The sequence below is a fragment of the Saccostrea echinata genome, unplaced genomic scaffold (assembly GCF_033153115.1).
Source record: "Saccostrea echinata isolate AGI-Se365-2 ecotype Australia unplaced genomic scaffold, CSIRO_AGI_Sech_v1 ptg000019l, whole genome shotgun sequence".
Classification (NCBI taxonomy): domain Eukaryota; kingdom Metazoa; phylum Mollusca; class Bivalvia; order Ostreida; family Ostreidae; genus Saccostrea; species Saccostrea echinata.
In genome coordinates, this window is record NW_026889768.1 from 5,881,634 (window position 1) to 5,900,748 (window position 19,115).

The window sequence follows — 19,115 nt, forward strand, 5'->3', positions numbered from 1 at the left end:
TCGCCCTTTAACGTCTTTGCGCTTACTATTAAACCTTATAACTTTAAAACTAAAAGTCATAGAAGCATGGGGTCAAGTGCAATGTGACCCTTGACCTTTGTCCTTGAATATTTGTTCAAGGTCAAAGGTCAAGGTCATTTCAAAATTTTTAAAATTTTCATTTTTTCTATCTTTTAAGCCATTTATGGATTCTTTTTGTATAAAAATTAGCTTAGAGAGTAAAATGTAAAAAAAATCACGAAATTTAAAGAAGGTGGAAAGACCTCTAATTGTTCGAGAACAATTAGTCTACTAGTAATTACTGCTTTTATGTTTGCAAGGAAAAAGAAATAGAGTTATCGAATCTAATCACAGATGTCGGTAATATTTCAATTTATCCTTATCAATTTTTGGAGAATTATTCACTGTATGTTGAATTCGCGGAATTTTTATTTCCGCGAATATAGCGAATATTAACTCCGCGAGTTAATTTCCTGCTGTACAGTACTTATCTAAAAATATAAGTAAACATACTTGTATTTAGGATAAATCGTTACGGTTAGAGTTAATTCTAATATATCAATATACACTAGGACAATATCATTATACATACCGCGATATTTCACGTTTCATATCTTAAAATAATTTTCATGTCTCTGTTCTTTTATGAGAAATTGTCTATTGTAATTTGAAAGAATTAAAATTAAATTAAATTATTTCATGTGTTCCTAAACACATTAAAACAGCTTAAGCAAATAAAGAAAATCATTTTAATTAGGTTAAATTCAGAAGAAATTATACAAAAAAACTTAAAATGTCAAATATCGTGATACATATGGTATCACGATTTTTGAACTACAATACGTTATACGTTTTTGTGTATCACGTTCTACAGGTATATCGTTTCACCTTTATCTTATAAGCAGGTACACCTAGTTAGCCATTTTGTATTAAATTTTGTATTAAATATGATATTTATAAACATTTGCGTTTTTAATTACTGTACATTCTTTTACAGTTCGCGCCTTCCTCAGGAAATCAAGTACAATATCCAATCGCCATTCCATCACCTCGAGGATCGGAGCCAGCCCATAGAGTGGGGATGATTTCTTTTCTATATTCCTGACCCCTGAAAACAGGTCCCCTGGTAATTATCTGACCTCTACCGAAACGACTTCGGTTTTCTCCACAAACAGGACCTTCCACTGTGTGACCAAAACTTTTCAGTTTCTGAACAACATCGGGGGAGATCCCCTCTTCTACAGCAATAATTGCACTGTCGTACCTGCAAATTCATTTTACAAACGCATGCATATAGAAAACATTAAAAAGAAGATGGGCGAATAAGGCGAGCGAAATGCCTAGAGTGCGACAAACATGAAGGTGAAAAATTAAATCTCAATTATAACAAAATTTTCTTTGATATTTCATCTAATATTAAAGTATTTCTATGTAAAATCTCCACAATTTGCAAAAATCTCACAAAAATTCAATCATTTGCTTAAGAAATTGCATACACACAACAAGAGGCCCAAGGGCCTTAACGGTCACCTGAGTACAATACAACAATTTAGAGGATCCATAGAGTATTAAAATGAAATGAAAGGTGAAGCTTTGTTGCCCAAAAGCAAGAAAAATAGGGTGATCAGGATCAATAAAATAATTAGTCTACTATTCATTAACAGTTCATAAATTAGGTTTTAATCTGTTCCCCATTTATCACTATCACCATACAGTATATTAACAAACTATCAGTGCTTTTGTACTATTTTAATTCCTTGTTGACAGTTGTAATCTCTTACATTGGCCTCTCTTGGTCTTTGATGAACATTTAATAAGACAAGTTATTTTTGTCTCATTTTTATTTATCTATTACTTACAAGTCCACATGATCATTAAAACTATGAAAATACTTTTTGTATTATACAATAAAAATTCTTGCATAATTCTCTTATTCTATTAATTTTTCAAGTACATTATTTACAGTGATTAATTATCAAAAGTAAACGGCAAAGGGGAATAACTCCTCTCAGTAGAATGCAAATTAATTGAGCCCTGGCTAGGACCAGAACACTTGACCAAATGGTACAGATGTTCAAAAATCTGGTAAAAATACCCTTCCTTATTACAACTTTTACACTTTTTGCCTCTGATATGCCCAAGTGCAGAGAAGATTTTTAAAGAAATAATGCATTTTCACTACAGATTCACTCTATTATCAATAGAGCCCCCCCCCCCCCTTCACCACCGAGAAACACCAGAGCCTCTCACCCTGGGACCAGAAGTTTCAAGTTTGCTCATCATAAGTAATCACTTTGTTTAACTGCTTAACATTAAGGAGCAGACAGGATTATTTAATAGAATTAATGCATTTTCACTACATTATCAACAGCCCCACCCTTATACCAGCACATCTGACCCAGGGGTCATGCAATTCACTACTCTGGAAGAAGCACTCTTGCTCATCATAACTATATACTTAGCTTCTTTGCTTTTTAACCAGAAGCAGAAAAGAATATTTTCAAAGAAATTTTGATTTTTCACTACATAATCAATAGAGCCCCCCCCCCCCTTTTGACCAGAACCCTTGACCCTGGGGCCATGAAATTCACAATTTTAGAAGAGGCATCCTTGCGTATCATAACAATGTACTTAGTTTGTTTAAATAGTACCCAGGGGCAGAGAAGAAGATTTTCAAAGAAACAATTCACCTTCACTGTAGGAGCTATATAGCCCCGTCCTAGCACCAGAACCCCTGTCCCTGGGGCCATGAATTTCACAATTTTGGAAGAGGTGTCCTTGCTTATCATAACAATGTACTTAGTTTGTTTTTAATAATACCCAGAAGCAGAGAAGAAGATTTTTAAAGCATTAATGCATTTTCACTATACAATAAATAGAGCCCCACCCTAACATCAGAACCCCTGACCCAGGGGCCATGAAATTCACAATTTTGGTAGAGTCGCTCTTGCTTATCATAACTATGTATTTAATTTGTTTAAATAATACCCAAGAGTAGAGAAAAAGATTTTCAAAGAAATAATGCACTTTCACTATATGATCTAGATAGCCCCCCCCCCCCAGCACCAGAACCCCTTACCCTGGGGCCATGAATTTCACAATTTTGGTAGAGTCACCCTTGCTGATCATAACTCTGTATCTAATTTGTTTAAATAATACCCAAAAGTAGAGAAGAAGATTTTCAAAGAAATAATGCACTTTCACTATACGATCTATATAGCCCCACCCTAGCACCAGAACCCCTGACCCTGGGGCCATGAATTTCACAATTTTGGTAGAGTCACCCTTGCTTATCATAACTATGTATTCAATTTGTTTCAATAATACCCCGGAGTAGAGAAGAAGATTTTCAAAGAAATAATGCACTTTCACTATATGATCTACATAGCCCCGCCCTAGCACCAGAACCCCTGACCCTGGGGCCATGAATTTCACAATTTTGGTAGAGTCACCCTTGCTTATCATAACTATGTATTCAATTTGTTTCAATAATACCCAGGAGTAGAGAAGAAGATTTTCAAAGAAATAATGCACTTTCACTATATGATCTACATAGCCCCGCCCTAGCACCAGAACCCCTGACCCTGGGGCCATGAATTTCACAATTTTGGTAGAGTCACCCTTGCTTATCATAACTATGTATTCAATTTGTTTCAATAATACCCAGGAGTAGAGAAGAAGATTTTCAAAGAAATAATGCACTTTCACTATATGATCTATATAGCCCCACCCTAGCACCAGAACCCCTGACCCTGGGGCCATGAATTTCACAATTTTGGTAGAGTTACCCTTGCTTATCATAACTATGTATTCAATTTGCTTCAATAATACCCAGGAGTAGAGAAGAAGATTTTCAAAGAAATAATGCACTTTCACTATATGATCTATATAGCCCGCCCTAGTACCAGAACCCCTGACCCTGGGGCCATGAATTTCACAATTTTGGTAGGGTCACCCTTGTTCATCTTAACTATGTATTTAATTTGTTTCAATAATACCCAGGAGTAGAGAAGAAGATTTTCAAAGAAATAATGCACTTTCACTATATGATCTATATAGCCCGCCCTAGTCCCAGAACCCCTGACCCTGGGGCCATGAATTTCACAATTTTGGTAGAGTCACCCTTGTTCATCTTAACTATGTATTTAATTTGTTTCAATAATACCCAGGAGTAGAGAAGAAGATTTTCAAAGAAATAATGCACTTTCACTATATGATCTATATAGCCCGCGCTAGTACCAGAACCCCTGACCCTGGGGCCATGAATTTCACAATTTTGGTAGAGTCACCCCTGTTCATCTTAACTATGTATTTAATTTGTTTCAATAATACCCAGGAGTAGAGAAGAAGATTTTCAAAGAAATAATGCACTTTCACTATATGATTTCTATAGCCCCGCCCTAGCACCAGAACCCCTGACCCTGGGGCCATGAATTTCACAATTTTGGTAGAGTCACCCTTGCTTATCATAACTATGTATTCAATTTGTTTCAATAATACCCAGGAGTAGAGAAGAAGATTTTCAAATCTATATAGCCCCACCCTAGTACAAGACCCCTGACCCTGGGGCCATGAATTTCACAATTTTGGTAGAGTCACCCTTGCTGATCATAACTCTGTATCTAATTTGTTTCAATAATACCCAGGAGTAGAGAAGAAGATTTTCAAAGAAATAATGCACTTTCACTATATGATTTCTATAGCCCCGCCCTAGCACCAGAACCCCTGATCCTGGGGCCATGAATTTCACAATTTTGGTAGAGTCACCCTTGCTTATCATAACTATGTATTCAATTTGTTTCAATAATACCCAGGAGTAGAGAAGAAGATTTTCAAAGAAATAATGCACTTTCACTATATGATCTATATAGCCCCACCCTAGTACCAGAACCCCTGACCCTGGGGCCATGAATTTCACAATTTTGGTAGAGTCACCCTTGTTCATCTTAACTATGTATTTAATTTGTTTCAATAATGCCCAGGAGTAGAGAAGAAGATTTTCAAAGAAATAATGCACTTTCACTATATGATCTATATAGCCCCCCCCCCCCCCCCCAGAACCCCTGACCCTGGGGCTATGAATTTCACAATTTTGGAAGAGGCATCATTGCTTATCATAACCAAGTATTTAATTTGTTTCAATAATACACAGGAGTAGAGAAGATTTTCAAAGAAATAATGCACTTTCACTATATGATCTATATAGCCCCGCCCTAGCACCAGAACCCCTGACCCTGGGGCCATGAATTTCACAATTTTGGTAGAGGGCTCAATGCTTATTACAATCATGCCAACAGTTTCACTGCTTGATGTCCAGGAGTAAAGAAGAAGATTTTTAAAGATTGCATTAATTTTGGTGGTTTTAGCCCCACCCCTCAGGCCCCAGGGGGGGCAGGGACCATGATATTCACAAATTTTGTTCCCCTTCACAAATAAATGCCATATGCTAAAATTGGCTGAAATTGGTTCAGCGGTTTCAGAGAAGAAGCTGAAAATGTTCAAATGTTAACGCACGACGGACGACGACGGACGAAAACAGATAGCAATAGTGACTCAGGTGACCTAATAAAGAGGGCAAAAAGGATCATTTTCTCATACTGTATCACAATTTTTCGATATGAGTGGGTCTTCGCTCCATTTTTTTGGAAGATTTTCCTCAAACTTTGTGTAAAAAAAGACATTTTTTGGTTAAAGACACAACATTCGCATCTTTCCGAGTAATACTTGAAGTCCATTTATTCAAGGGTCATGTCACAAACAAGATTTAAATACCACTATATATCAGTAGCTGCGTAGCGCAGTGGTAAGCGTGTTAGTCTCGAATGAAAATGATACTCTGGATTTTTATTGCTAAGGTTAGAACACCACGAATACTACATTATTTTTTAATAACAAAATAATTTTTGCAAAGAAAATTTTCGAAACAAAATTTTTTTTTATCATAAATTTATCAATTTCAACAATGAGAACTTTACTCTAAATGCTAAATTCACAGATTGAATATGTTTTTTACATATCTGAAGCTATAGGCTTCCTGAACGCCTTGTTCACCCATCTCCTTTTCTTAAATTTAATAAATTTACATTTTACTTAATTTCACAACCAAAGTGCTTGAAAATGTGGATAAAAAACATTCCAGAAAGCAGGGACAATCCATTTTTAACAACCCCTCCCTTTTTCAGATTTTTTTTTCCGAACACATACATATTCATAATTATTTGAAATAAATTTTACTTGATTTTGACAGTTGTGTTGATTACACAGAATTTGATATGAATAATGTTTGTATCCACTGCTTACCCGTAGCTTCCTCCCACACACAACCTCGGAACGTCAAGAGCCTTCTGGGGGTCCATCCCGAATTCAATCATGTTTAAAAGCGTTTGCACCTGCCCCTGTGGCTGCATGAACCCTCCCATTACACCAAAGCTCACCAATAATTCATCTTTAAATTGTTTAAAAAATAGAACATTATTTAAGATCAAATGACTATTTTTAAAAATTTTATCATGATCTCCTTTTGTTGTTAATATAATCCATGCATACGGACATAAAATTGAAACATGAAACTGTATATACATCAAGAGCAAAAACAATTATAAATGCAGGGAATGACTCCCCAAATACTCACTGCTATTAGTATCAGTCACCATGCCAGGAATAATGGTATGGAATGGTCGTTTGTTTGGGGCAAGTACATTAGGGTGTTTGGGGTCCAAAGAAAATCCACAGCCTCTATTCTTTAGATAAAAAAAGCACATACTGAGAGTATTTCTTAAGAAATATATGAAATATATACCCCCTAAAGGATCCAAACAAAACTTAACATAATATATATATCATTACATTTAGGGATGTCAACGAGAACCCGGTTAACCGGGTACTCGATCGAACGTCCGAGAATCGAATACTAAAAATGGTATTCGGTTACTCGGAAGTGTATTTTTTCTTATTTCAAAGTACATATTTTTATCAAAAATTATCAAAAAAATAACTTAAAACTGCATACGGTTATTAGCGTGTCGTTATGTACACCTGTAAATCACCCTTTATCGCCTGTGGCTGTGTATATACAGTAATTAGTGACCTATTATGGTCTTTAATTTTTGGATGGCTTCAATGATTGCTTTCAGTGAACATCGATTAAGTATGGTCTTTTATCTTCAAATCATCTTAAAATCATTTAGTTAATATTTGGCAGCGAAATCTGACATGCATAGAAATGCTACTACCCACTTCAAAAGTGAAGAAATGTTTAGAAATAATTGAAGATTAGAAAAAATGTTGAAAGACAGTTTGTGTAGTAAGTTTATACGGGGGAAACAACCATCTTATACTAGCGATTCCAACAACGTCCGTCCCTTCCCTTTAGTCTATTCATCACAAACCCGCTTAAAAGATTGTTCTCCTTTTGCGTTGATGAAATAGATCCTAAACAAGAACTGTAAACCATTTGTAATTTTTGATGTATCAATTGTGTCTTTTGTGTTTATTTGATAAATAAATTTAGTACCAAAAAAAAATCAATCCCATTGGACTCGATGTTTATATGTATACGTTTATAAACGTGATAAAACAGCTTTGGGGTTTGACAAAGCTTAACGTGGTTCAAGAAAATGAACACATTTTTACATGTACCGAGTACCCGGGTACTCGATCGGAAAAACGTCCGAGTAACCGATTATCAAAAATTGACCGATTTGACATCCCTAATTACATTATATATATATATATATATATATATATATATATATATATATATATATATATATATATATATATATATAAGCTGCCTCTTGGTACTTTCAATTTGATAATTGTGTCAATTTAAAGCAAAGTATTCTCAGTGTTTGTAAATTGAATATTTCCCCATCCCATAACCTCCACCTACAATTTTGATGAGAAGATAGGCAAACAAGGCATAACGTCAAATGCATAATCTGTATTTTAAGTATTAATTATTTAAAGATATGAAATTCTGACAAACAAAACATTTTATGCGGAAAAATTCTCTTGGCAAAACCATAGGCATTTTTTCTCAGCTTGTTTGCCAATCTTCTTTGCTTCCATAGAATTTATAAATTAATGCATACATAAAACTTCCTAACCTATAAAATCTCATTCTCTTTATCTGTACATGCAACAATGTTCCAAATCCAATTAATTGCATAATTTGCATCTAATGTTTAATTCACGCAACAACAAAAAAATACTTGAAACAACAACCTTTTTTTTAGTTTTCCTCAATAATGAACATGAAATAATATGAAAGGGTAAGAACTCATAATAAATAAAGAATCAGTAACTACAGCTGGCCATGGAATACTATCAAAATCGGACTACCGTTGCAACTTTGCATTTCAATCGAAGAGTTTAAAAAAAGTTTAACAATAAAAATTCTGGAAAACAGATTCTAAAATTAGTCGATATATGACCAGAACTCTTGCAAAAAATGTAGAAATTTCATTTACTTTCTTTATACAAAAGTGTTAAAAATATAATGCCACTAACTCAATGTTAAATCCAAAATAGTCCGATAAAGAGAAGTTTTGTCAATGTTTGGTCAATAAAGAGATAATATGTTGACGGTGCGACCGTTAGGGCGAGCGCTGATACTTATTCAGATTTAATTTAGATCAGACTCGATCGTCAAACTGCACTTGACATTTGGTGCGTCAAGACTCTGACGTCACATGACGTCTTATTTAAGTTGCATTACCAAACCTAAGTCTGAATATTGTTGACTTTAATGAAGAACGTTTTATTTACTATTTATCTGCAATATATCCATTAAATCAAGGCGAGTTTATTTTTGTTAAACTTTTAATTGTTTTTGTTCTCGCGAGAACGTAGCTTAACCAAGCGATGCATTGTGGGTCCAGAAGTTACTGCGGAAAAAAATTCGTTTGGATCAATGTGTAAGTCCGAATTTTCTCTTCGCCCAGACTTTGTCGTTAGAGCTCGCATTGCGAGCGGCGCTCGCGCCGCTCGCTATAACTCCAAAAACAGGGTTGAAATTTTGAAAATATAACGGAAGGTCAGATAGACAGAAAAGTGAAACATGACTACCTAGTAAAATGAATCTGTTCATATGAAGCAAGTACTGTAAATCACTTTTTATTCGCAAGGACTTTATTTTCGCGTAATAACGCAAGACGGTCTGCTCACGATAATTTCATTCTCGCGTATATTATTGTTAGTATAGGTTATATACAACAATATCCAGAACTCGTGAAAATGTTGTCTCGCTAATAAATACCAATTGAAATACATATCTCGCGAAAATAAGGTGTCGCAAAAATTTGGTGATCTACAGTATGGTGAGCTGTCGAGGTTGCATTATTTTTTTAATGCGAAGTTAACCATGTTTTTCCGCTTTATACGAGAAGACAGAAAGACATTTTTTGTGAAGTAGTTTAACACATTTTTAAGAATATTATTCCATCATGGCCAATCGTAGACCATGGTACTGAGAGACTGTGGTATTGAGATTCTTATTCCTAATATATTTTTAGAGGAAGCAACCCTTCTCAAAGACCATGAGGTAGAAACTTGTGACAGATTTTATTTATATTTAAGTCATGTCTCAAGGAGTTCAAAATGCAAGACCAACATGGAAAAAAGGATAAACATAAAAAGCTTTCATAATATATAGGCAACAGAAAGATCACATTTTGTGTGAACGAACTTCACACAACAGAACCATGACGTATAGGACATCAGATGTTAGACATGTGGCCTATATGCATCTAAATGTACATCTGAATAATTTTTCATTGAAACGATATTTTTAAACATTTCTATTTGCACCAAATGACATAGTCAAACATAAAAACTGTCCATTAAAAAGATTTTTTTAATCAATCTCCTTTCAAAACCCATGCACTTGAGAGATCATTTTTGCCGCATACATACGTAATCAAAATTAAGGGATGTATTCGCCTTAAGGAGTGGGAAAAAGTGACATAGTATAGAAAGGAGGATACTATGATGTTACCATAATATTATCATGAATCGTATGCGAGAATTATTAGTAAAGTTTTAGATTAATTTGCCTTGCGATATGACACGCGAACAATTGAATTAAATGAAAAGTAGCACTCCGTAAATTATCACCGGGTAAACGGTACATTCGGGATGGCGGTAATGCGTGATATCGGATGGAGATCCTCGAAGCGGCGAGATACAAACAAGGTGAATAGTATTGGCATTTTATATACGATAGACGTGTAAGTTTAATAATATTTTATGGAAGAGAGAAACCACCAAGCAACCCCAGACCCTTCAACTAAAAGTGCTCCGTTTTTTTGTTTTTTTTTTTTCAAATACACCTCACTTTCCGGTGTATGAAAGTTTTCGAACTTGACCAAATTATCCTCAAAGGATTTTCTAACATCGTAAACAGTAATGAAGAATTATAATAGAATTCAGCTTTATTACTACCTTGTAGGCCAATGTATTTTCTAATTAAATGAATAAAGCTTCAAAGTCAATATGACGCTCGGTGGTTTCTTTTTTTACAGGGTGGCGGCATTTTTCAGATATAGGGTTTCTTTTTTTGCACGCAGTATCTCCTGATTTATTCCAAGGACAAAGGAAGATATTATAACATGTCAAACTGTAAGAAGTGCACTTTTGCGTTCTACCTGGTGATAATGGTTGACAAGTATTTTGTCAATCTCACATACTACGGATATATTAACACATATAAGCTTTACCTGTAGTGTAAAGCCACATCCCTCTGGTACAAACCCCGTTCCAAACCCCATGAAGTTGCTATTGATGAAGGAACATGCATTGCCTTCTTTGTCTGCCGTGGTAAAATACACCGTATCATTTCCAACACTAAAACTGCCACGTTGGACATCACTAGATGCTCTGTATAGTGAAGGGAAATAACATTGAAAACTGCAAAACGAAGTTACAAAGTTTTGTTTCAGCAAACAAACAAAAGAACTAATATTTTCTGCATACTTTTCAAAGCAAAGGAATTATTATACTTTAATTCTGGTTGTTAGGGGAAATTTGATTGGATGAAAAAATATTAATATTCTAAATTCAATCCAACGTCACAATATGAATTGCCAAAAAATGAATTTTATACGCTTGATGGTGAATTTAAAATTTTAACAAGAGTAATTTAATGCCATTTTGAGGAAAAGTCTAATTTTTCTTCATTTTATTTTAGGAAATTATAAGGAATTACTATAAAAGTTCCCAATTTATACACTTATAACCCATGTTCGAACAGTTTACGTCTTATAAACAGCTTTGCAGTTTAGAAAGCGTAAACTTTAATTCCTATCCATGGTTGAATGTTCAGCAGGATATATTGAATGCTTATTGCTCTACTGCCTACTCGAAATTAATTTTCATCAGAAGTCTATGGGTCACATCGCTCACCTGAGCACTGTGGCTAGGAAAAAAGCAGAAATCAGTTCAGTATTGAAAAGCTTCAATGCATAAGTGGTCCCGACCTACCTCTAAAACGTCGGGTGGAGGTGGGGGTGGAGGGTTTATGATTTGAACAAAATTGAATCTACACTAACTAAGGATGCTTACATATTTTTTTGACTACATATGTAACTGTGGCTTTTTTCCTACAAGTTTGAACTTTCATTGCGGCCCCACCCTACCCCCGGGGGTCATGATTTGAACAAACTTGAATCTACACTATTTGAGGATGCTTCCATATAAATATAACCAATCATGGCTTTGCTGTCCTTGAGAAGATTTTTAAAGATTTTTCCTATATATACCTATATAAAATTCTGATCGTCCATTGTGGCCCCACCCTACCCCCGGGGGTCATGATTTGAACAAACTTGAATCTACACTACCTGACGATGATTCCACATGATCGAGTTTCACCTTTCCTGGCCCATTGGTTCTTGAGAAGATTTTCAAAAGATGTCATTAATTTTTCAATATTTTGTAATTATCTCCCCTTGGAAGAGGGTGCAGCCCTTCATTTGAACAAACTTGAATTCCCTTCACCAAAGGATATTCTGTGCCAAGTTTAGTTGAAATTGGCCCAGTGGTTCTAGAGAAAAAGATGAAATTGTGAAAATTTAACAACAACGACGAAAGACAACGGACAAAGCTCACTTGAGCCTTCGGCCTTCTTCAGGTTTCCGGTGTAATCTATTACCGTGAAAAAAAAATGTTTTCTATAACCAGAGATAGTTCTTTCCGTTTTAATTGTCGAGGTGCGTGAGTTATTTACAGAGCATCAAATGTTTTTGTTTGTTTGTATGTTGTTTAACGTCCCTCTCGAGAATTTTTCACTCATATGGAGACGCCAGCACTTGCCGGTGGAGAGCTGCAAATTTTGTCCTATACTCGGCACTTACGGCCATTGAGCAGTGAGGGATCTTTTTCGTGCCAGCATATACTGCGACACGGGACCTCGGTTTATACGGTCTCATCCGAAGGACCGGTCTCCACGTCCCACAGTGGGATTCGAACCCGCGACGTAAGGATCAACTCCTTACTTCGCGACTCTAGAGCAGACGCTCTAACCACTGCGCCACGCGGGCGACTTGCATCAAATGTGATATGATATAATTACAGCCATAAATTGTATACTGGATTTCTAATGAACAGATTTCAATTTTATTTGTTAGTAGTAATAATGTCTTCCCTTTCTCCTTACTTCATATAGTCCCTACATACTACATTGTATGTATGACTTTTGATCGAATTATCACTGTGTTTATAACTATCCATTTCTGTTCAGGAAAGACAACTGACATATTTGAGATCAGGTAAATTAAGACAGTGAATAACTCCCGATTTTAAAATGAAGTACTTCCAACGATTTTTTTTATAAGAATGCTCTAATTATATACTAACATTTGGTGTCTCTATTTGGAACTTTCGTTGAACATTCGTTGACAACGGGAAGTAATGGACGCAAAAGCCTAAGTTTATTAAGAATGTCAATAGAAATTCTATCTTCCTTAACCAGAAGTCTCTGACGAGACTGAAGCTCTACTGGTTGTACTTATAAAGGAAGATAAAGGTAGCACTTGGACTTGAAACTTTGCAACAGCAATAAATAGAATAATGATCCTTGGTTTAGTCTCTTTTTGTGGCAATTTGCAAGATTTATTGCAATCAGACTAAAACTGTAGGAGGGGTAGCCTTTTAAAACAATTTTAAAGAAATTTCGATTTAAGTAACCATTGCAACATCATTCAACAAAATCAAAAAAACAATATAAGACAATTATGTATCTCAGTATAGTCTACTTGTATGCCAAGTTATACTGAAATCAGACAAAAAGTGTACACAGCAACTTTAAGGCTTCCCGAAGCTTTAAATGTATTCAAAATATAATATTACATTTCGAGGTCAATTTTCATTTTAATTTGCATGTTATGTACTTCTAGATCTGTATAGCCAATTTATATAAAGAGTTCTCTCGGCTATATATCAACACAATTATTATATCACATGACTCCGTTGATCACGTGACGGTCATTTATAATTTTTGGAAGTGTAACATATAAGTCGCTTCGGCGCAGCCGATTACTAGTAACACAATTAATATAACCTTTTGTTATATAAATCAATTCATCGAATTTTTGTGTACACGAAATGTGCTTGGGAAAAGTCTTAGTACTACTTTGGTACAAAATATCTCACGAGAAGTTCAACTCCCCGACAAAGTTGGGGGTATTTTCCAATCAATATCGTAATCTGTATTAAAACAAAGCCATCACACATTTTTCCCAAGCAAGATCCTGTTAGAGAACAAACTCCTTTTACAGATTTGCACAAAAATAAAAGATATGAAATTAATCCTCATTAATCACCTGAGTCAGACCCTTTTATATACATTTTATAAATTCTATCTCTAACCATGGGTAAAAAACAGAGTACATTTCAAAAGTATATTTTTCTTAAGCATTTTGAATACGCTGAATTTCGATCAATGGGAGTGAAGCGATGTATTTTACAATATTCGGAATGTAAGAATTATGTATCTTAGTGTAGTCTACTTGTGTGCCAAGTTATACTAAAATGAGGCCAAAACTGTAGGAGGAGTAGCGTTTTGAAAGTATTTCCCAGAAATTTCTTTTTTAGTAACCATGGCAACACCGTTCATTGAATCAAAAATCGATATACAGAATTATGTAACTCAGTGTAGTCTACTTATGTGCCAAGTTATATTGAAATCAGACCCAAAACTGTAGGAGGAATAGCGTTTTGAAAAATTGTTTACAGACGGACGGACGACGGATACCTTACTATCGCATAAGCTCTTCTGGTCTCTGACCAGTTGAGCTAAAAATCATGTCTGTATCGCGTCGTTTTGGAAAAAAAAAGCGTAGATTGGACTAAATTACATTTTGCAAAATGAAAAAAAGAAGGGTCATACAGGTTGCTGTAGTACATCGCAAAATCTCAGCAAAAAGCGAACCAGTTTGAAATATTTTGTAGGAATGATTCACCAAATGAATACCTGTATATGTAGAGACTTTTTAATTTTTTGTTTTTTGAATATAACATTTTTTGTTACCATTTTTGTTGGATTTTCATTTTTCATCATGAATAACTAACCTGTCAGACTTGATCAAAGACCTTCTCTTGGCAGCATACTCTTTAGACAGTAGTTGAGTTATAGGAACCTCAACTTGGGACGTGTCAGCACAGAACCATGTTGTATCAGTAAAACTCAGCTTTAAGGTCTCGGCTAAACTGTGGATATATTCAGCAGAATTGTGACCCATTCCTAAAATTATAATTTAAAAAAATACAAGTCTTTTTTCAATAATTCGGGCATTATTTTTTATAATCTATCAGAAATCTACGAAAGCCCAGAAGGCTCATTCGAGATTCGAAATACGAGATTCGAAATTCGAGATTCAAGATCCAAACTAACCAATCAAAAGGCGGATTCAATATTTGATTACTCCCCTTTATTAAGTTTTTACTATCAAGAAATCAATGAATATATTGATAACAAATGGGTCATTTGCTTAAATAATAATGCAAGAAAAAATGTTATATGTATCAAAACTAAATAGAAATAAATTTTGGATAACGTTTTGAAAAATATATATAAAATATTATTTTCCTCATTAAACAAAACAATAGATACATATATAGAATATTGTATGGTCTTATCGTTGAATAGCAAATTTGGTATGTAGATAAATTATTTAATATGCACATTGATGAGGGAGAAAATTGTTATTAATATGAAATAAATCCTAAACGATCATCGTCTTTACACTGCACAGCAATTTTATTAAGGATACATTTCATTACATTTAAGGGTGAATCTGTGCAGTTAGAGTGATCGACTATTTGATATGGAATAAAATAAATTCCAATTACTGTATATATAATTTTAAATTAATTCAAGTATTCAAAGCCTTACTTGAAAACTTAATTTTTATGTATTTCTCCTATTGGGAAACACTCACAGTGGTGTATATTCCCTTCGGCTAATGTGTACGCTAATGTGAAGTCACAGATTTCACCTAAAGGGCATCATTGCCGAATTGCGGATAGGTAAGGAGGGAGTCGCCCCTCTCAATAGAGGGGGGGGGGGGGGCGGATGACCACTTTCTGCGATCTTGGAGACATCTTTCATTGTCATTTTTCCAGTGAATATAATTATAAATCATTTAAACATATTTTTATGATACAGAAATTAAAATCTTCATGACCACTTTTAATAAAATTGAGAAATTTTAAAATCCTTACACAGTGCTTGGAAATTATGGAAACTTCTTTACTGAATAATCTAAATATAATTTTTAATATGTTTTATGTTTGACTCCCTACTAACACAAACATATTTACTAATTTCTATTCCCTGTCCGAGCCGTAGACTCCTGTTGATGTCATGTTTAATAGTCTGATATCGACTTCAAGGAAACATTTCAATTTTAGATTTAACCAGCTTTAAAAAATCAAAAGTTTTGTATACTGTAAAAATTGGATAGGCATAAAAGCGTGGATTGCTACAAATACTTTTATTGCATTTGATGAAAAATATTCTAGTAACTGGTAAATAAATAAGATTTATGATCAACTTTCCTCTATTTTTCAACCAAATACATGTATAAATGAATTTTTTTTTGTCATCAAGAAAATGATGTGTAGACTATAGCCTTTTTGCCTATATGGAATATACACCATTTGGAAAGCGAACGCGATTTTTCTTTATCACGACTACGATGTCTTTCTTGAAAGATTTCCTGTGTACACTAAAAAGGCATACATGAACTAAGTAATTTTAGGCTATACGATTTTTTCAAAGTCCTAAAGGTGTATAGAGGGTCCATCGTTTTGTTAAAATAATTAATTTTTTATCATTATTAAATACTTTTATATCTTTTTTACATCGTGTATTGAAACTTGTGTATTGATTGGTTATGTATCTTGCGAGACCCGAGCGGTTTCCTTATAAATAATTACCGAATATATAATTATTTTGCCCATGCATCGCAAGATTGACACTGAATGTTGATAACCGAACATATGTTTACCGTTGTAATAAAATAAACAACATAGCCATAGGACTCTGGGCACGTCTCTATCTCTCTCTCCCCCACCCCACACACACACATTCCCCTTATATTTTTTACCGATATAATTTACTATAGAATACATAGCAACTTTATGCTTGTGTCCTTTCAAAAATAACGTCTAATAACCGTGATAACCCCCTGTTGTTTTTTTTAGGGGGTGGGGGGTGGGGGGGGGGTGGGGCTTTACAGTGATTTGTTATTTTATTTCCTACGGGCCTGAACAAAGAGAAATCATTATCTTTATTAAGCATGTATATTTCAGTCATCCGTACTAAAGGTATCACACCGGTAATTGACCAATCAAAATGAACTTAGTCAATTGTAGTTCCATACATAATAAAGAAATATTTTTTTTATTGTGAGAAATTTTTTAATTTCCCTTATTCTATTTTTACATTTTTGGTATCTGTGCTTAGGGTATTTTATGTACTTTGTAAAATATTAAAGGTTTTTGACAGGAACTATTTCTTTCGGGGCATAGGAGGCGACTTCCTGGGGTGCACACAGAATGTTTATAAACACATTGAATACACGTGGTTTTGAGGGTATTCCTGTTTGCGGATGGAAAAAATCAGAAAATGCCGTGTAGGTACCCTATTTTTTGGTGTCAGCTGATGTGACTGTTAACATTTAACACTTCCTGCTAAATATTTTTCATGAATTCGAATACCTGATTTTTAATGATTTTTTATTCTATATAGAATAACATAGTGAAAACAATTACCGGTGTGATACCTTGAAAGGGGCTGTCTCTTGGTTTCACAAACTTGGTCACTGATCACTTTCTAACACCTTGTTACAAACTATATCCACTTTAAAACTCGTACTGGTCACTGGTCGCTTTCTAATACCTTGTCACAAACTATATCCACTTTGAGACCCGTATTACTAATTATTATTAATCGCTAGTCACTTGTTTTATTGCACACTTAACTTTGAAACCCGTATTAGTCATTGGTCACTTTCTAATACCTTGTTACAAAATATATCCTCTTTGAAACCTGTATTACTATTTATCATTAATCGCTAGTCACTTGTTTAATTGCACACTTATAATTCTCATCAACTACAATACGCCCCCATCCCCCTACCTTTGCTCTTTGAATCCGATTCACAATATTTATTATTATGACATCAAACCTGTAAAGAAAGTAGATAATACGATATAAATATTCTTGATATAAATCTATTATAATATTTAAGAAGTTATAATACAAATTTAAGTATATTTTGCAGACCAAAAACCCAATATTTTTTCTAATTTTGTTCTGATATATATAACACTCTTTCTTGCATTGTAATATTATCAAATGACCTCTTCGGTTTGAATATATTCAACGATTTCTTGAAGGTCAAAACTTAGCAAAGGGGAGTAATTGAATCTTAAACCGCCTTTTGATTGGTTAGTTTGGATCTTGAATCTCGGAACTCGAATTTCGAATCTCGTATTTCGAAACTCGAATCTCGAATGAGCCTTCTGGGCTTTCGTAGAAATCCTATTCAGTAATTATACGTTTACGCAACATGTATAATGAGTTCGAGAAGATTGAGAATACAGGGCGTGTATTTGCTTGGAAGAAATGCTGGTGTAATGTCTTCTAATTATATTTTAGATTTGTTTTTAAGAAATTAATCTAGACATAGGGCTTGAAATATATTTTGGGGAAATTTTTTTATTGCGATGTCAAAGTACAGAAAATAATTGAAAGGTAAGGCTTATATTCACTGAAATTTTTTTTTTAAATTGCGCGCTATTAATGCTCCCATTAGCTCGAAACGCATATCTTAGAAAAATAGGATGAATAGGATGATCTTTCAGAAGTAAATAAACGGACACATATTTGATGTTACACACATACTGATACCTGGTTTTTCATAAAAGTCCATTACAGTTGAAATGAGATATCACTGCACTGACCATATTTATGAAGAGTTGGCGTAATTTATTCAAATAATCAATGACCTAAAAGGCCAGGGGAAAAAATCCTATATTTTCAGAGTGATGTATACACCTGTGCGAACAATTGAAGCAGATTCTACCCTGAACTAATTATAAGCAGGACATTAAACTGCATTTCGCTTGGGAACGATAAATTTAAGGCTTATTAGGGTAGGAGACGGAACTTCCAGAAATTCCGTCATATATCGGTATTGCCTAAACCTAACAGATTCTTGGCATCAACAGCTACGATGAATTTTATCCAGGGGTAACAGCCAAACATTATAAAAAGTTTCTGCTTGGATTTGTTTGGTATAAAGGAGCAAAACTTGCATGTAAATGCCTTTGATTGGATAGATTTTACAAAAGTTCAAGTATTTGGACAGACTTCCTGTATAGAGGTTATGTTTGAATTTGGTCAACGGACCACCATTTGTAAGAGTATTTTCCAATTTTTATGATTCTTCCTGTTATGGAAATCGTTAAGGATTCTGGGTGACGGGTATGTTTCTTAATATGTGTGTTAAATGAATTGATTGTGTGCATTCCAATGAGACAAGGTCATGTATTTCCGAAAGTGAAAAGTAACTTTGACTTCAGGTCTAAAATAATAATAAATTACTAAA

General features: G+C 34.3%; 1 protein-coding gene across 1 annotated transcript in view; it reads right to left on the minus strand.

Moving 5' to 3' along the window:
* Positions 1-906: 906 nt before the first annotated feature.
* Positions 907-19,115, minus strand: part of LOC133189617 (glutathione hydrolase-like YwrD proenzyme) — a 108,172-nt gene continuing 89,963 nt past the window's right edge. Inside the window, exons 7-11 of the mRNA XM_061325010.1 lie at positions 14,569-14,740; positions 10,719-10,878; positions 6,632-6,740; positions 6,301-6,445; positions 907-1,264 (exon numbers count right to left, since the gene is read on the minus strand). Of these exons, the coding sequence (XP_061180994.1) occupies positions 1,018-1,264; positions 6,301-6,445; positions 6,632-6,740; positions 10,719-10,878; positions 14,569-14,740 (833 nt within the window). The 3' untranslated portion in view covers positions 907-1,017. The remainder of the gene's footprint in view (positions 1,265-6,300; positions 6,446-6,631; positions 6,741-10,718; positions 10,879-14,568; positions 14,741-19,115) is intronic.